The sequence below is a fragment of the Ceratotherium simum genome, chromosome 26, assembly GCF_057802395.1.
Source record: "Ceratotherium simum simum isolate JZ-2026a chromosome 26, ASM5780239v1, whole genome shotgun sequence".
NCBI lineage: Eukaryota > Metazoa > Chordata > Mammalia > Perissodactyla > Rhinocerotidae > Ceratotherium > Ceratotherium simum.
The window spans coordinates 31985771-32005615 of record NC_141925.1 but is presented as its reverse complement, the minus strand read 5'-3'; the positions used below and the strand labels follow the sequence as shown (position 1 = coordinate 32005615).

At 48.3% G+C, this 19845-nt stretch overlaps 1 protein-coding gene across 3 annotated transcripts in view; it reads left to right on the top strand.

Annotated features, from left to right (window-relative positions):
• The window catches only part of PRKAR1B (protein kinase cAMP-dependent type I regulatory subunit beta), a 150075-nt gene that overhangs the window by 24043 nt on the left and 106187 nt on the right, over positions 1-19845 (top strand). For all 3 annotated transcript variants that reach the window (XM_087417429.1, XM_087417428.1, XM_087417430.1), the window contains exons 3-4: positions 16025-16195; positions 18561-18652. In XM_087417429.1, the coding sequence (XP_087273555.1) occupies positions 16025-16195; positions 18561-18652 (263 nt within the window). The remainder of the gene's footprint in view (positions 1-16024; positions 16196-18560; positions 18653-19845) is intronic.

Here is a 19845-nt window from a genome sequence, read left to right as displayed (position 1 = left end):
TTGTTTTCAACATATAGATCCTTTACATATTTTGTTAGATTTACTCCTGTTTCATTTTTTGTTGCATTTAAGTGGTAATTTTTTTTTTCAATTAATAGGTCCTACTTTTTAGAGCAGTTTTAGGTTTATGGAAAAATTGAGCATGAATAACAGAGAGTTCCCATATACCCCCTCCCCTCCCCTAACCTCCTCAGCCCCTCACACAGGTCCCCTGTGATTAACATTTTCCATTAGTGTGGTCCATTTGTTACAACTGATGAGACATGAGTGTTAACTAACTAACTAAAGTCTATAGTTTACATTAGGGTTCACTCTGTGTCGTATGGTTCTGTGGGTTTTGACAGATACATAACATCACATATCTGTCATTGAAGCATCAAATAGATTAGTTTTACTGCCCTAAAAATCCTCTGTGCTCCATCTGTTCATCCCTCCCTTCTTCTCCCCAACCTCTGGCAACCGCTGATGTTTTCACTATCTCCACAGTTTTGCCTTTTCCAGAATGTCATATAGTTGGAATCATACAGTGTGTAGCCTTTTCAGATTGGCTTCTTTCACTTAGTGATGTGCATTTAAGGTTCTTCCATGTCTTTTCATGGCTTGATAGCTCATTTCTTTTTAGCACTGAATAATATTCCATTGTCTGGATGGACCGCGGTTTATTTATCCATTCACCTACTGAGGACAGCTTGGTTGCTTTCAAGTTTTGGCAATTGTGAACAAAGCTGGGATAAATGACCACGTGCAGGTTTTTGTGTGGACGTAAGTTTTCAGCTCCTTTGGGTAAATATCAAAAAGCATGATTGCTAGATCGTATGGTTAAGAGTGTGTATAGTTTTGTAACAAACCCCCAAACTGTCTTCCAAAGTGGCCACACCTTTCTGCATTCCCGTAGCGATAGCTGAGAGTTCCTGTTGCTCCATATCCTTGCTAGCATTTGGTGTTGTCAGTGCTCTGGATGTTGGCTATTCTGATAGGTGTGTAGTGGGATCTCATTGTTTTAATTTGCAATTCCCTGATGACATATGATGCTTATTTCCATATGCTTGTTTGACATCTGTATATCTTCCTTGGTGGGATTTCTGTTTAAATCTTTTGCCTGTTTTCCAATTGGGTTGTTTGGTTTATTACTGTTGAGTTTTAAGAGCTTTTTGTACATTTTGGATACAAGTCCTTTATTGGTTATGAGTTTTGCAAATATTTTCTCTCAGTCTGTGGGTTGTCTTTTCATTCTTTTAATAGTACTATTTTTTTGCCAAGGAAGATTAGCCCTGAGCTAACATCTGTGCCAGTCTTCCTCTATTTTGTATGTTTGCTGCCACGGCATGGCTGGCGTGTGGTGTAGGTCTGTGCCTGGGATCCAAACCCAGGCTGCTGAAGCAGAGTGCGCCGAACTTAACCACTGGGCCGCTGGGGCTGGCCCGATAGTACTGTTTTTTAAATGACAAAAGTCAATCATTCATTGCTAGACTAAGAACTACAGTTGATTTTTGTATATTAACTTTGTATCCTGCAGCCTTGATGAGCTCACTTCTTGTAGGAGCTCTTCCACAAGAAGATTCTTTTCTCCATAGACAATTGTGTTATAGAGAGTTTTATATTTTCCTTTCCAATCTGTATGCCTTAAAAAATTTTCCCTGCACTATTGCACCGATGGGCATCTCCAGCACAGTGTTGAACAGGACTGGTGAGATGAGACATCCTCATGTTATTCCTGATCTTGGGGGAAAGCCTTCAGTCTCTCTTCATTCAGTAGGAGGTCAGGTGTAGGTTCTTGTAGATGTCTTTCATTGTGTTAAGGAATTTCCTTCTGTTTCTTCTTTATTGAGAGTTTTTTTTTTTTTAAATCATGAATGAATGTTGAATTTTGTCAAATGCTTTTTCTGTGTCTATTGAGAATAGGGTGAATTACCTTGATTGCTTTTTGAATTTTGAGTCAGCCTTGCATTCCTGGGAAACCCCATTTGCTTGTGTTAGATGATGCTTTTTGTATAAAACAAAACCAAACCTGCTCACATCTTAGAAGAGGCACGTGGTGTTGTAGGATGCGCAGGGGCCTGGATGCGCTGCCCACCTGGGTTTGCAGCCCGGCTCTCTGCCTCATTATTCTCATCTGTACAGTGGGCTGTGGAAGGCACCTGCGCTTCCGAGCTCTAACTGTGCTGCTCCTTTGCCCCCCCTTCCTTCCTGCTTCCTGGAGGAAGTGGCTGGAGCAGACTTGCTCATTGTCAAGTGTGTGGGTCCAGCGCCAGGCTGTGCCCCCTTTGTTCTTGCTGAGCCTGGAGAGGAGTGGGGCTTGCTAGTCACTCATCCATCAGGACGGGGCCTGTGGCCTTCGCTCGGACTTGCAGTTCCCGTCTGTTGGTGAAGCTGGTTTGAGTCCTGGGGCAGGGCCTGGCTGGAGGTGCCCAGAAGCCCTTGGCTGGTGAGGATGCAGCGTGGCTGAGTGCAGAGGGGACGATGCTGACCCTTCTCACCCTGAGCACTCCTCCAGCGGTCCTAGAGCCTGCACTTGAGGACTCCGAGCCTCTCCTGGATGAGGGGCCACCACGTGGTGCACCCTGGGCACAGCAAAAGGAATCCTTATGTCCATCTTATGGATGAGAACTTCGAGGCCCAAAGCCACAGCTGCACGGCCCTGGCAGAATGGAAGCCAAGTCCCCAGGCAGGGGCTGCCTGGCCCTCCGTGTCTGTCCCCTTAGTGCGTGGCTCCCACCCGCGTGAACTCCTGGGAGCACTCACGCCTCCCGCCCACTCTACAGCTTCTCTTCTCTCCTCCCCTGGAAACTCCTGCTCTCCAGGCCACCTGGTCCGACCCGAGCTCTTCCAAGCTTGCCCACTGGCATGGGGCTGACCGGGACGATGCCCAGGGTCGCTCCAGGCCGGGGCCCGCTTCTCTTAGGATGTCTCCTATTCCTCCTCAGGTGGAATGATGCTGGCAGCACAGAGATGACAGAAACTTCCAAAATAGACACTTGTTAATTTTCTTACGTTTGTTTTTATTTCCAGAATGATTTTATAACTAACATCAATAACAGAAAATAAAACTTGAGAAGAGATTCACTGCCCATAGAACTCTCCTCTAGATGAACTGTTTCTCCCCATTTTTCTCACATGTTTATGTACATCACACTTTTTACATACGGGTGAGTTAAGCACGAATTCAGTTCTGTATCCTTCCCCCTCTTCCCGTAAACATCACACACGTGGCCGCGTGGAACATGCTTCGGGAGATGAGGGAGCTAGTGACTTCGACGTCTCAGCAGCTGCTGCCCTGTGTTCACCGCCCGCCTGGCCCGGGCGCAGACTGTCCCCTGCTCGAGAGGGACACGGCAGGTGTCTTCATGCCAAACGGCTCAGCTGTGTGGATCTGTCCAGATCCGCATCTCGGTGAAAGGAATCTCAGACTCCAGGCCCAAGACGGGGCAGCTGTTGGTACGTTTGATAGAAGCTGTTTGATGGGATGCCATGGAGCTGGCTGGAGTGAGTGCAGAACGTTTAGGGCATTTTTTAAAAGAGAAGGTTTAAATCTTTTGGCAGTTCCCGAATAATAAAGAAAGATTGATTCTACAACATTTTAGGCAATTAAGAAAGTACGGAAAAAGATAAAGAAAGAGAAACTTCTCACTGTCATCTTTCAGGAGATTGACTTTCACCATTTGGTGTGTTTCCTTGGAGTTGTTTTTTTCTGTGCTTGTACTTTTTCTCTCTCTCACTCCCACATATGTAATAGTTTATAACCTACTATATATAAATTTTTAAATGATAGACTTTTTTTTTTGGTTGTCCCTGGGCTAACATCCATGCCCATCTTCCTCTACTTTATATGTGGGATGCTGCCACAGCATGGCTTGATGAGCAGTGTGTAGGTCCATGCCCAGGATCCAAACCTGCAAACCCTGGGATGCTGAAGCAGAGTGCATGAACTTAACCACCATGCCACAGCCCTGACAGACTATTTTTTAGAGAAGGTTTAGGTCTACAGAAGACTTGAGCAGGAGGTACAGAGTTCCCACATACTCCCTCCCCACTTTCCTCTGGTATTAACTGTTATTAGCAATGTGCTACGTTGTTACAGTTCATGAACCAATGCCGATATGTTGGTATCGACTAAAGTCCACGGTCAACCTTAGGGCTCACTCTTGGTGGTGTACGTTCTGTGGGCTGGGACAAATGTATAAGGACGTGTATTCACCATTATGACATAGGGTAGTTTCACTGCCCTAAAAATCCTCGATGCTCACCTATTCCTCTTTCCCTCCTGCAAACCCTGGTAACCACTCATCTGTTACTGTCTCCATAGTTTTGTCTTTTCCAGAATGTCATATAGTTGGAATCATACAGTATGAAGCCTTTTCAGATTGGCTTCTGTCACTTAGTGATATGCATGTAAGGTTCCTCCATGTCTTTTCATGGCTTGATAGCTCATTTCTTTTTAGTGCTGAATCATATTCTATTGTCTGGATGGACCACAGTTTATTTATCTGTTCGCCTACTGAGGACATCTTGGTTGCCTCCAAGTTTTGGCAATTGTGAATAAGGTTGCTCCAAACATCTGGGTGCAGGACTGTGTGATGTAAGTTTTCAACTCATTTGGATAAATACCAGGAGCTCGGTGGCTGGGTCGTATGGTGAGAGTATGTTCAGTTTTGTAAGAAACCCCTTAATTAACTGTCTTCCAAAGTGGCTGTGCCATTCTGCATTCCCACCAGCAATGGATGGGCGTTCCTGTTGCTCCACAGCCTCGCCAGCGTTCACTGCTATCAGTGTTCTCGTTTTTGGCCATTCTAATAGAGATGTAGTGGAATCTCCTTTTAATTTGCAATTCCCTGATGACATACGATGTGGAACATCTTTCCATATGCTTGTTTGCCATCTGTGTATCTTCTTTGCTGAGATGTCTGTTCAGATCTTTTGCCTAGTTTCCAATTGGGTTGTTTGTTTTCTTATTGTTGCATTTTAAGAATTTTTAAATACATTTTACATACAGGTTCTTTATCAGATGTGTCTTTTGCAGATATTTTCTCTCAGTCTGTGGCTTGTCTTTTCATTCTCTGAACTGTATTTAGTTTTGAATCCTGCTTTTTGTTTTTTAAACCAAACTTTATATGATCATTTATATGATCCTATGATCACTAAATGTTATTAAAAACATGGTTTAATGGTGCAGATTATTCTATCACATAGATGTTTCTAAATTGATTTAAGCAATTTCTTATTGTTACTAGTTAGAGTAAAAAATTATTTTTATTATTTATAGCTTTAGTGTGAGGATGAACGAGCTGAGTTCACTGAGCAAAATCCCCATACTGCTTTTTTCATTATTGTGTTCAATTAACACGAACATTTTGCATGCAACTGTTTCAAAGTGTTGGTTGAATTAGGATCAACCCTTTGCTTAGTAAATAAATGTGTTTGTGCTAAAAAAATTTTTTTTTAAACACTGCAAAGAACATTCTAGTGCAGATATCTTTTTAACATCTCTCATTATTTCCTTAGGATATATTTTGAGAAAAAGAATTCATGGGGCTCAGAAGTATCCATTGATATGTAATGCCAGTTGTTCTCCAAAAAGGTTTTATTCATTCATTCATTCACTCAACAAGTATTTATTGAACACCTATCATGAGCCAGGTACAGTTCCGGGCGCTGGGACATAATCATGAACACGTTGGGAAGCACAGGATTTTCCAGCTGCACCACCCCAGGGCACGTGCGTCATCCATGTACCTCAGTTGCATGAGGCAGCAGGGCCGTAACTGGTTAGGGGCCTGGGCAGTCTGCTGGGAGAGGACACCGTGTTCACTCTCGTGTTATTACTGAGCTCAGTTTTGTTTTTCGATCCCTGCAGAGCACGATCAGGCAGCATATGAGATCCTGGAAAGGTGTGTGTCAGTCAGAGTTCTAGAATTTTAGAACCAAGTACACAGTGGGACATGTTATTTAAAGAGATCCAGGATAGTTTAAATCCTTTTCTCACTCAAAAACCATATTCTTTGACTATAATCCAGTAAAGTGACAAATTATTAATAAAAAGACAACCAGAATAAAAAAAGAGAGCCAGCCTCCTCATGCATTTGAAAACCAATAATGAGCTTTTGCATAATTTATCAGAGAAGATTGTCATAGTAAAAAATTATGGAATATTTAGAATTGAGTGACAATAAAAGTATTACATATCAAAACTTGTGGGATGCAGCAAAATTGGTGCTTCGAGGGGAATTTCTAGCTTCGTTAGAAGATAAGGTTAGAGATTAATGAGCTGTCTTAGTTCCCAGGGTGGCCAGAACAAATTGTCACAAATTGGGTGGCTTAAAACAACAGAAATTTATTGCCTCCCTGATACGGAGGACAGAGCCCAAGATCCAGGCTTCAGCGGGGTGGTTCCTTCTGGGGACTCTGATGGAGAGTGAGTTCTAGGCCTCTCTCCAGCTTCTGGTGGCTGCCAGCGTTCCTGGGCTTGCAGACGCATCACCCCGCTCTCTGTCTCCATCTCCACATGGCGTCTCCCTGTGTGTCTGTGTTGAAACTTCCCTCTTCTTGTAAGGACAGCAGGCACTGGATTAGGGCCACCCTCATCCAGGACAACCTCATCTTAACTTGATTACATCTGCAAAGATCCTATTTCCAAATAAGGCCACACTCTGAGTTTCTAGATGGACATCACCATACTACGGTGTGCAGCCTAAGAAGTCAGAATAGGGTGGTAAAGCAAGACAAAATAGAAACAAGGAAAAAACAAAAGAAGATAAAAGCAGAAGTTAATGAAACAGAATGGAAGAAACAGTAGCAGACAATAAAATCAGAAGCTGATTCTCTGGAGAGATGAATGAAATGGACAACATCTGGGAAGGTTGGCTCGTAGAGGAGAAACAATATAATCTGTGATTTCCTGCAGGTGGGGGAGGAGAGGGGCCAGGGAAGGGGTGCTTTTCTGAGCAGGGTGCTCAGGGAGGTGGCGAGGGGTGAACTCACACCTGCCCGTATGGATATCCTTGGGTTCTGCTCTTTTCATCTGGGTGAGCTCAAAAGGCACCTCCTCCAGGAAGCCCTCCTTGACTCCTCCTTCCCAAGGATGGTCTAGGAGCCCCCGCCCCCCCTTGCTGGCACAGCCTCTTGTACCTAGTCCTTTAGTGGTACCCACCCCATTATTTTGTGATCTTTACCTGTCTTTCTTGTTAGATTGAAATCTCCTTTATGCCAGAACTGTGCTTTTTTCTCTGTTGTGTTCTCTGTATGGGGCCTGGTGTACAAAAGGTGCTCAATAAATGATTGAAGCTCTGCATTTCTCTCCTCACCCTGCCGCTGAATGGTTGCGTGCCTCTGGACATGTCCGTTACCCTCTCTGGGCCTTAGTTTCCCTGCCTCATAGATGGTGATGACTCACCCCGGGCCTGCCTTCCATTCTGAGATGCTGCAGCATGAGAGGAGGGCTTGTGGTTCCTGGCCCAGGGGCTGGCGACCATCAGCCCCTCCCTTCGAGACCCCAGATTCTTGAGCACCACAGCTTTGCCTTGGGCCTCTCTGCAAGGAGCAGTCCTCGGGTTGTGCAGAAACCTCCTCCCGGGAGAAGGCCCAGCAATGCAGGCCTCGCCTGCCTGCCCACTGTGGAGTGGACGGCCCACGGAAGTCCGGATGCCACCCTGTGAGAGTGGCCTCTCCTCCTCTGGGGTGTGGGATGCCTGCACCAAGAATCAGGCTGATGTGACTAACTGCCCCTTAGAAATCCCCTTAAAAGGGACAGAGCGGGCCATGTCCTCACCCAGCAGACAGGGTGTGGGGAGTGGAGTGGGGGAGGAATTCCACCGTCCCAGGGTCCCGGCATGCGGGCTTCTCCAGGGAAGGTAAACTCACTTCCAGAAAATCCCCCCAGATGCCCGCCTCCCCCGCATAATTTCTGTCCTCAGGCTGGAAGTCTGCGTTTCCCCTCTGATATAACAAAAACACAGTCAGAAGATGACAGTGACTGTCACTATAGCCCAGGGAGTGTCTGGCCCTGGGGGCAGCACGGGGACAGTCCCTGGAGCTGTGTTACGGGTTTCAGGGGCAGATTCTGGCCTTGAGCTTTCCGGAAACTCAGTTCCCACACTTTGTTGTGAAGATTCCTTTGGCCTGGAAAGCCTGTCCTGACCCCGCGCCCTCTGCCATCCTGCAGCTCTAGACAATTCATCAGCGCGAAAACAGGAGACAGGAAGCGGGGGCTCTGAAACACTGGAGGTTTTCCTGGAATCCCAAGAGGAGGAGGGGAAGGGATGCCATCCAGAAATAACGGTCTGGCATCGTGGAGGCAGAGCCCGGGAGGGTCGCCCCGCTGCACCTCATGCGGGGGCCCTGGCTCCCGGCCCCTCTTTCCTCTTGACACCTCCTGAAGGGGCCTTCATGTGTTGAACCACCTGTATCCTGCCTGCTTTGACCCTTTGCTGCCAAAGATGGAAAGTCACCTCTGTGCCAGGACAGGCGATGCTCATTGGTCCAAGAAAAGGAGGCCTGGACCGTGGCTCCTCGAAGAAAAGTGGCTTCTGGTGGCTGCCTGGAGAGGCTGGGGTCCTCACCGCCACCATGGGACCCTGGGCCAGCCTCTTGTCTGTGAGATGAGCCGCTGATGGGCACGGATCTCCAGGCCATGCACATTCCCGGATGTCTGCGGTCTGTGCCCCTTCACTGCCTCATCGGAAGCCTCGCTGAGGTGGGGTCAGCGGCTTTGTTTGGTCACGATTCCCTCAGCTGCTGACTTGCTTGTGGAATATTTCTCGTCATCTGACTGATCCCGCTTGAACCTTCTCTGACTCCACCCTGAGCTTCCCGTCGTGCAGCAGAAGGTAATTCAGATGATGCTCCTGAGCTGTGGCTCTGAAGAGGGCATCACTGACCCACGACTGACCATCGGGGGCTTTCTCTGTGGTTGGCTGAGGTGTGCGGGGTCCACTCGGGTTTCTGGCTGCCCTCTGGCCCCTGTGACTTCAGCCCTGAGCTCTGTCACCCCGGAGCTGTGAGGAGCTGAGTGGTGGTTTGTGGTCACGGCAGTTTATATAACACAAGGACACAGGGCTCAAACCTGTCTTGACTACAGTTGTTCATTCATTCGTTCATTCATTCATTCATTCATTTCAACCAGTGGTTGTAGTGCTGCATCTTGTGATGGAGGAGGGTCATAGTCGAGTGAGTAATGGGCTCTGGCTGCTCACCATTTTGAAGCAATGTGATGCGAACTCCAACAGGTATGAACAAAATGCTTTGGAGGTGGATGGAGGAGGGGGGAGGTGATAGGAAGGCTTCTTGCTGGAGTTGGCATTGAAACGGGCCTTGAAGCATGTGTAGGAATTCACCAGGGACACCGCTGGGGGCTGGGCAGTAAGGTGAAGGAAACCCTACCTCCCTCTTTCCGTTCTCCCCCTCGGATAGCTCCTCTGGCTCGAGACCTTTGTCTCTGAGGGACGGCTTTATGGGACCCGTTGGAGCTGAGCATCCAGACAGGCCCATGACCCCAGTTCTCTATGGGTCACTCCCAAGTCCAGGTCTCACTGTCGTCTCAAATTCAATGTGTCCAAAACCCAACTCATGCTGACTGCGTTAAAAAACACACCAACCAACAATCAGAAAGGAACAAATGTTGGTAAGGTTGTGGGGACATTGGGACCCTCGTGCATTGCCGCTGGGGATGTAAAGTGCTGCAGCCATTGTGGAAGACAGTTCTAGTAAGTTAAACCTGCAGTTACCATGGGACCCAGCAATTCCACTCCTAGGTGTATGCCCAAAGAATGGGGAGCGTGTGTTGAAACACATACCTGTACACCCATGTTCACAGCAGCATTATTCACAATTGCCAAAAGGTGGAAACAGCCCAGTGTCTGTCAGCGATGATGAACATACACAATGTGGTCTATCCACACAGTGGAATACTACTACGCTATACAAAGGAACGAAGCACTGACATCTGCTACAATGTAGACGAAACTTGAAAACACACTGAGTGACAGAAGGCAGTCATGAAAGGACACGTGTTGTATGATTCTGTTCGTATGAAATGTTCAGAACAGGCAAATCCACACAGACAGAAAGTGGATTAGTGGTCACCAGGGGCTGGGGGAGGTGGGGATGGGGAATGACTCCTAATGAGGATGGGGTTTCTTTTGGGGAGATGAGAATGTCTTGGAACTAGATGGTGGTGATGGTTGTATAACACTGTGAATGTGCTGAATCCCACTGAACTGTACACTTTAAAATAGCTAATTGCTAATTTTATGTTATGTGAATTTTACCTCAATTGACAAGAAAATCCCCCTCATTTGCTCAAACAAGCTCCTTCCCCGGCTTCCTCATTTCTGCAGGAAGTCTGGGGTTGTGTGTGGTGTTTTCCTCCTGGCAGAGGGAGGAAACTTGACCGTGGTTGTTCATTCGTTCATTCATTCATTCATTCATTCATTCATTCTTTTGGCTCCAGCGCTCCCCCCACGTCGTGGCTCCCTGCTGCCGTCAGGCCCATCCTCCCTCCTGTGCTGCTCTCCTGACGCAGCCCCACATCCTGATGGTTGCCCTGGGCGCCTGCTGGTTTCTGTCCCATGGCGGCTGGAGAGCCCCGGTGTCAACAGAAGCAATTATACTGCAATTTGGGGCCTTTCTCACTCATGTCTCGAAAATCCCTGGTTTCAAGAGCCCACTGACTCCTTTTTACCTGTACTATTGTTCTTCTTTGTAACAGTGTCTAAACAGAAAGGCCCAGAGTCTCCCACTTGAGATACAACTGACATTTCTCATTAGAATTCCTGGTTTATGTACAGTCAGTCAGTATTTGTGATGACTTCCATTAAAGTGGTCTCTTACCTACAGATTCCTAATATTGAATAAAATTAACATGTAAACATACAGTAACACGTTTCCAGCGTGGCGCTGTTCCTCCCTCTCTCCCAGTGATCCACAGCGGGGTTGTTGGATGCCACGGAATCCACGGGACTGTTGGTGCCGTCCTCAGAGGTTATGAGATGACCTGCTGTCACAGTAACTGCAGAGCTGGGGTGTTGACGTGGAAGGGAGTTCCAGAGCGATCCGAGCTCATCTTCAGAGGGACTCCCCTCCTGCCAGCTCGCGAGGCTCTTGTGGGGTCCCTCCTCAGGCCTGGTCCACAGAAACGTCGGGCTTTTGATGGTTCCGCTCAGACCCGGATGGAGACTGTGTGTGTGTTGGCACCTGACCTTCCGTCCTGCTCGTGGCTGTTCAGTAGGATTGCGTGTAGGTGGGAGAGCTTGTTGTAGAAAGGAACTAACCGCTAACGCTCAGTTTTAAGCTTCCTGTAATTTTCCTGGGAGGGTTGGCGGTGACCTGGGGAGCCGTGACCTTCGGTCTCCATCCCGGGAATGGGTGACCGACGTCACCTCGACTGGTGCTGAAGGAGATTTGGAATTGGATCATTTTCTAGAGAAGAGTATCTGTTGCGAGACAGCTCCTGGTCGCTGCCTGGCATGGTTTTGCCCTGATTTGCACATTCATTCCACTGCTTGAAACCCATTGTTGTACCAGTTCCGGATGGGGCTAAGGACCCCATGGGTGGGGTTTGCAACGGAGCCATTGGATCCTGGGGAGGAGTGTCTCCCACGTCCAGCTTGAGGGAAGCTCATTGTGGCCGACGTGCCTGGTGAGGGTGACAGAGATGGGTCACCGTGGGAGCAGTGCTCCTGGGCATCGTAGCTTGAAAACAGGTCTTCTGGATGTTGTGTGATTTTTCCATTCTTGGGCGTCGTAACTCTGGAGTGCGTGATAGACAGAGCCCTTTCCTACGGAGCCAGTATCTTCACAGATGTGTGGTAAGTAGAGGGCATCATTTCTGGGGTTCGTCATTTATTTAGATGGTTTTGGTGGTATTTATGTCTACGTAGTGGCAAACAAATGCTTTATTTTTATTATGACACGATTGTTCCTTTCAGTTTATTTGTGTTGTACTAACATTCTAGCACAAGAAGGAAACTGAAGAAATTCTGCCCCCATCCTAACTCCTCACCACTTTTAGGATCTTTCTTATGTGTGGGCACAACTCCTCCCGCCTCCTCCTACTCATAATTGTGACCACAGTCTAGATGTCGTGGCCAGTAGAAGAGGGAAGATGCTTACAGTTTTGTGTTCTGGGCTACTCTGATTTTCAAAGTTATTATTTAAAAAATTGGAAAAAAGGTTTTCCTTCATTTAACAAATATCTATTGAGCATTTACCCTAGGCAGGCGCTGTGCTAATTACTGGAGATTTTGCAGTGAATGCGGCTTCTATTCTAGGGAGGGAAACAGACAATAATCAAGATAAATAAGCAGAACTTGTAGATTATAGAGCAGAAGTGCTAATGGGAGTAATGACGCAGAGGAGGAGGTGGGTGGGAGTGTCGTGGGGGCATCATGGGGGCATCTTGGGGAAGGGTTTCTGCACTGAGAGGTGATATTTGACGGGGACCAGAGGAAGCAAGGGAGCGAGTCTCAGGACACTGGGAAGCGCATTCTGGCAGAGGGAACAGCAAGTGCACAAGGAGGCACGTGGAGTGTTCATGAAACAGCAAAGAGCTGGTATGTCGGGAGGGGGTGAGCTCAGAGGTCTGTGGCCTCAGCCAATGAAGGAAGGGCGTTTGTTTTACTGGGTTTGGACGCCATCAGAGGGTTCTGAGCAGAGGAGTGACCAGCATGTCTGATAATTCATATGGCCGCCACTATTTTTAATGCCTTTATTGTTTCCCTTCTGAAAGTCTAGATTTTAAATAATGTACTAACTCTTTAATTTATGGTTTTGTTAACTATTAGCTGTATTTTTTGATCCCCACTTGTAAGATAAAGATCTTAGCACGTCTGCCCGTCAGCTCCTCTCCAAAATTCTACTCCCCTTTTGTTGTCTGAACTTTTCATCTTGCATCATCTGTATCGATAATGTATTTTTTTTAAAAAATCACAATTTTGTGTTTAATGCTTTGTCTATAGGTTCATTCTAAAAACTGAGAACTAGTGGTCAGGTGTATCTGAACCACGCCCTTATTACACCCTCACTCATGGACGACAGTTGGCAGAGGGGCTGGGGGAGGGTTCCTTCAGGATGTTAGAGGCTCTGCTCTGAGGTCCTGGGAGCCAGGTTTCCACCAAGAAGTTGGAGCCATCTGATCCCTGGTCCTGGTGGTGACCCGATGCATCTCTGCAGAAGCTTTGGGGATGTTCTCATCCCTGGACATTTCTCAGGGTGAAACTTCCTCATTCACTAGGCTCAACGTTTTGTGAGTCCTGTCAACCAAGGGACTCACGTTCTTCAATTTGGGGACATTTCTTTTTATTCTTACTTTTTCTCTTTTGTTTTATCTTCTGGAACTCCTGTTAATCAGGTCTTGAACCTTCTGGGTTGTTTTAGTTTATCTTTTATTTTTTCTTACATTTTTTTTTTCCCCCTTTCTGGGATAGTTCCCTGATTTGTGTTCCTACTGTTACATATAAAATATAATTCATACTTTATATGTGGTATAAATTATATTTATATTAATGAAATATAAACTGTGTATTTAACTTTAGCAGTTTTCTTTTAAAAGGAAACTCCCATTTTCTTAATATCATGTTGACGTTTAGTGGATGAAACATCTTTTCAGCTCTCTCCAAGCACAGTGTACACACAGTTTTTGAAGTTGTCTTCTCTTTCCTGAATTAGTTTTGTGTCCTCCAGGGTCATCTTTCCTTGGTGTTTACCTTGGCCCACTTCACACCGAGTGCTTTCCTCAATGTCCAGTAGTCTTTGTCCGTTTCCATTTAAGAAGTGGTCAGTAGTCTTGTTTCGATCTTGATCAGAATAAAAAATAACCCTAAAATATGGAGACAGGGGTATCAACACTGACTGGATGTTTGATGATATTAAGGAATAAATATTATTTTTTAAGGGTGATAACGGGTATTGTAGTTAACGTTTTTTTAAAGTCATGTTTTAGAGATGAATACTGAAGTATTTAACGTGAAATTATGTAATATCTGATTTGCTTCTACCTGAGTGTGTGTGTGTATGTGTGTGTATATGTATATGTGTGTCTTTTTGTATCTATGTGTGTCTGTGTCTATGTATGTGTTTGTGTGTATGTGTATATGTGTGTATGTGTGTGTATGTACAGAAACACTAGAGCAGGTGAAGAACTGTAGACATTGATCATCAGCTCACTAGAAGGGCAAAGGCAGTGGCAGCAGGTGGGTACATTCTGCAGGTCACAGCTCTGGGCAGGGTGGCCTCCACCAACCTCACCCCACCTAGGACACAACAGCTTTGTAGTGTGTCACAAAGTCGACATGCGTAGCATTGAACTTTTTATTAGCTTTATATTCATCATTTTTTTTTAAAGGTAAGAAATATATTTTTATGAAGAAAAAGCAAAACATCAACAACGGTGCCCAGAACGTGACAGGCAGCCAGTACTTGTAGAACGAATATGTGGAACTATATTCATTGGTTTTGGGGGGCGATGGCTTCTTGATTTTCTTTTTTCCTGTGAGTTCTCTGTGGAAAACGTCCCACTCCCCATTTGAATTGCAAAGTCCCCTCTGGGGCCTTCTAAAATGTCTTCTTTAGAAAGTACAAAATCTCTTGGGGAGAGAGATGCCTCCAGAAGTCATGTACACTGTAGTATGAATTAGGACAGCATCCTGCTTCCCCCAGGGTTCACAGGATATGCGGGAAGCTTGGAATAAGAGGAGAGCGGGAGGGCCGGCCCCATGGCTTAGCGGTTAAGTGCGCGTGCTCCGCTACTGGCGGCCTGGGTTCGGATCTTGGGTGCGCACCGACACACCTCTTCTCCGGCCATGCTGAGGCAGTGTCCCACAGACAGCAACTAGAAGGATGTGCAACTGTGACATACAACTATCTACTGGGGCTTTGGGGAAAAAAAAAGGAGGAGGATTGGCAATAGATGTTAGCTCAGAGCCGGTCTTCCTCAGCAAAAAGAGGAGGATTAGCATGGATGTTAGCTCAGGGCTGATCTTCCCCACAAAAAAAAAAAAAAAAGAGAGTGGGAAGGGGTGCTTTGGGAGGTGGGGGGCACCCCACAAGGCGAGGTCAGTGGGACGCCCGGGAGGAGTGATGGGGCAGATAGGACTCAGTTTCCTGACTTCCTGTTTTTGCTGGGTGACTCCTGAGTAACATCAAGTATGACTGGTTGTTGCACCGGGCTGACCAAGGAGGTTGCCGAGTGGTGTCCTGGGGAAAGTGGCCGTTGGCAGATGAGGGGCCAGAGGCCTTGCCCTCCATGTGTGGGGAGACAAGGAGGGTCCGTTTGCCAGGTGCCCCCACTGCGCCCTGTATTTCTTCCTGTGGTGACCCGGCAGGTCACGAGATTGCTCCTGGGGGCGGAGGGTTGGGTGTGGGGCCTGATTTTCACTGCATGCCCCTCCGCTGTTTTTGAATTTTGTGCGCTCTGCACATATACACCATTTAAAAAAAGCAATTCAATAATAAAGAGAGGAAAGAAAACAAAAGAGGTTTGTGTCCTTCGTATGCATCCACCTGAGATTTCCTGCACGTCTACTGTGCGCTGGACACCCGGGACAGGGCTGAGCAGAGCAAAGGCACCTCCTGCCCTCGTGGGCAAACGGGCTGGTGCTGGCCTCAGACCCTGTGGGGTCGACCTCTGGGCTCTGGAAGCTGGAAAGGTCACCTAGAGCATCAATGAGCAGGAGACCCTGGTGCCAGGGCCCTGTGGCTGGCAGAGCTGTCCCAAGGGGAGGTGGACATGGAGATGCCTGTGAAGTCCAGGGGAGAGGGCACCGGGGCCTGCCTGCTCCACCGAGTGCCCAGGGTGGGGGCTGGAGGGGTGGGGTGGGGCAAGCCTGCCCACCTGCCTGGAGGGATCCTCCCAGGGGAGCCCTGGAGGACGCTGGAGGGAGGGGGGTCGGGCAGGGCCCCGAGGCGAGGGGCTTGGCCCCAGAGGAGCTCCAGGTCCCCTTGCCCTCGCGGGGTCCCCTGACCTTGCCTGTGACAGGACAGACTGGGATTTGTCAGATGGCCACTCCTCTTACCTCCTTTCCCGTGTCTCCCCCAGGAAGAGAACAGACAGCTCCTGGCTCAGCAGAAGGCGGCCTCCCAGTCTGACTCGCACGATGAGGAGGTCTCACCGACCCCCCCGAACCCTGTGGTGAAGGCCCGCCGCCGCCGCGGGGGCGTGAGCGCCGAGGTGTACACGGAGGAGGATGCTGTGTCCTACGTGAGGAAGGTGGGCCCGGCCCCAGGCCTCAGCCTGGACCCCCCCACCCCGGACCGCGGCCTCCCTTCTGGTCAGAGAGGGGCGGTGATTAACATTGTGGTCGTGCTAGTGCAAGGTCAGCATGTGTCTGCCTGAGGGCCCTTGTGAGGGGCCCCCACCCCAGGCCGTGTCGTCATCCCCACAGGCTCAGGGAAGGGATGGGACGCCCAGGCCTGGGGTGTCACATAGGAGCCGGTGTTCCAGGCCTCGTGGCTCCCGTCTCCTGGGCTTCGACCCTTGAGGCTGGACCCCGACCTCAGAGCCTCCTCTGACCCTCAACATCTTGACTCTGTCCTCCAACCCTACCCCCTGCCACTCCGAGCGTGGTGCGCCTCCTTCAGGACACCTTCTCGAGTGTGAGCACTTATGGGGGCCTGTGCACCCCGCCAGTGTGTGGGACCCACCTCGGAACCCCGCCCTTGGACATAGGGCCTGTCATTTCCTTCTTATGCGTTTCCACACTCAGCTTTATTGCTTTTGCATTTTTAGTTTTTGACCTATCTTTAAAAAATTTTTTTTAAAAATTGTGGCAAAATAAGCATAACATAAAATTTACCCTCTGTGTTAGTGGGCTCGGGCTGCTGTAACAGAACACCACAGCCCAGGCGGCTTAAGCAACAGAAGTTTATTCTCTCACGGTCTGGAGGCTGGACATCCGAGATCCACGTGCCGTCAGGACTGGTCCCTGGTGAGGACGCTCCTCCCTGCTGGCCGATGGCTGCCCCCTCGCTGTGTCTGCACGTGGCGAGGAGAGAGAGACAGAGCTCTCTGGAGTCTCTTCTTATCAGGGCACTGACCCCGTCCCAGGGGCCGCACCCTCGTGGCCTCATCTAACCCCAATCACCTCCTGAGGGCCCCACTTGTGAACACTGTCGCACTGGAGGTTAGGGCTTCAACGCCTACATTTAGGGGACACTTCAGTCCTTAGCATCTCCTTGGTCGTAGTCGGGGTGCAGTTCAGGGGCATTAAGCTCATTCGCATTGTTGTGCAGCTGTCTCCACCATCCATCCCCAGAACTCTTTCCATTTTGCAAATCTGAGACTCGGTCCCTGTAAACCACGAACTCCCACCCCCTCCTTAGTACTTAATACTTTTATAATCAGAGAGAAAAAGCAAGTTAAGTGTTTAAAAATCTACTAGGTCCCTTCACTTCTATAGTCTTCCTCCCCCAAACCCAGAACCCCACTGTAACCACAGGAAAATCCCCAGACAAGCCCCAATGGAGGGACATTCTGCAGAATAACTGACCAGCGCTCCTCAAACCTGTCCAGGTCGTCAAAGCAAGGGGAGTCCAAGACAATGTCACAGCCCAGAGGGACTGAGGGGACAGGACGGCTGTGTGAGACCTGGATGGGATCCGGGCAGAACAGGCTGATGGGGTGCAACTGAGGACTTGTGAGGGGGTGTGGGGTTCCACGGCTGGCTCCCTAGTTGTGACACCTGGACTGGGGTAATTAGGATGTTAACCATGTGGGAAACTGGCTGCAGAGTGCAGGTTCCATCTTGCCTGCCTTGCCAACTTCTCTGTAAACCTAAAGTGTTCTAAAGTGAAAAGATTGTTTTTTAAAATGTCTGTTAGAAGTGGAGTGGCTTTTTAGGGGGCTTCGGGCCTGTCCCTCAGAGATCTCTTGATAAAAGTCCCATGGTGTTAGACGTGGTGCACACGCATGCTGGGAGCCTGACGTCGCCTCCCCTGCCTGGCAGGGATTTCTGGGCAGCTGAGCATGCAGTGGGGGTCGTGTGACGGCCCAGATAGCCTTCCCTGCGGTGTCTCTTGTTTTAAGGGAGAAACCTGGCATGTGAGAGGGGAGCGTTTTCCTCATTCTGTGATTAACTCCTCAGACACCCGCTGAACGCTCTTGCCCAGCAGGTGCTGACCGTGAGTCTTTTCCTCACTCCTGGTCAAACAAGTTTTTTTATTACTAAAAAAAAAAAGCCAGTGAAATAAAGAAATTGACATAAGACGTAATAATCCAGGGGACTGGAGGTCTTCTATCTAGCATGTTGTAGGAGGCTCTGAAGCCCACCAGAGCCAATCCACCAAGACCCCAAATTCTAGACAGAACTTAAGCCACCTCTCAGGTCACTCTGGGTTCCTTGTCTTGTCTTTATTTTATTTTTTAAATTAAAAAAAAGTTGTACATACACATAATGTTTCAAGTTGTCTATCTTTAGCACCACCTGATAACAAGTTGAAAGTGGAACAGGTTGATTTCGAGCCACATCACAACATCTCTTGGTCCAGCGGGTGCCTGGAAAGGCCAGCCCTTGTTCCAGGCCCGGGCTCTGACCCCTGGGGACGCCCAGAAGTCTAACTCTTGGCTTCTGCTGCAGGTCATCCCCAAGGACTATAAGACCATGACGGCGCTGGCTAAAGCCATCTCCAAGAATGTGCTGTTTGCTCACCTGGACGACAACGAGAGAAGGTAGGGACCAGGGGGGCCCGGCAGGACCCTCAGCCCGTCCCGGGGCCTCGCTGGTCACGGCCCGTGAGTTCTGGTGACGGCCAGCTCGAGGGGACGCGTGGGCTCACAGAGCAGGGCGGCTTCCAGAAATAAAGTGCTGTATGCACCTGGGCTGGCCTCCACAAATACTGGGTCACTATCCGAAGGTCCCACAACCAACCTTGTCCTAGAAAGACTCCTGCGGGCCTCCTTTGCCCAGGTCTCTGTGGGCCTAATTTTCTGGCATCTTCTACGTGCAGGGATCCACCTTGTCTGCACTGAGCTCACTGCCTCGTGGGGAGATGGGGCTGGAACACATGTCCGAGGAGCTCAGGGTCTCGAGGAAGAGTGGCTGGGCCGGGAGGTGATGGTGAGCACGGCCTAGAAGGGCCTTGGGTGTAGAGGAGCTCTGAGTTGTGAATGGGCTCGGATGTGACTGGAATTGTGACTGTGTAAATAACTGGAAAAGTTGGAAATTTTTTATAAGACAAAAAGCAAAAATGTCCCCTGTCAGCTGACTCCAGAGATAATTATTGAGAATATTTTGGGGTAGCGCTTAAGGATTTATTTTATGCAGGTATCCTAATTCAATATCGTCATGAAAATGGAATCACATTCTACACGGTTTTGTCACACTTCAGAGGTCATGAACATCTCTCTTTGTCAGTAAAGACTTTTTAGTGGTTTGTAGTGTCCATTTCTATGGAATTGCTGTGACTAATTACTTTCCTACTGTGGCTGTTTGCATTTTTTTAGGATGAACAACATTTTAATGACATGACCATCCTGGTACCCTCTTCCTTGAATACTTGTCTGTTTCTTTAAGATAAATTCCTTGACATGGATTGAAGGGTGGATAATGTTGAAAAAATTCTCTTTTTTTTTCATTTTTGGCAAATTATAATTCTTCCTTAGATCAACTGAGCATATTTTGATAACAGTCCTGTACAAAATCCAAATGACACACAAACATACAAAATAAAAAGAGAAAGTCTCTCTGTGTCCTCTCCCCCTCCCCCCAGTGACCACCAGCTATGGTCTGGGGTGATCCTTCCTGGCCACCGTCTGGGTGTTAATATGTGCATCGCATGTCACCACCTGGGAAACCCGAGGCGGAGTACGCCATCCATCGTGTTCTCTGAGGCGCCCCTTTCCTCGTAACCGTAGGTCTGTGC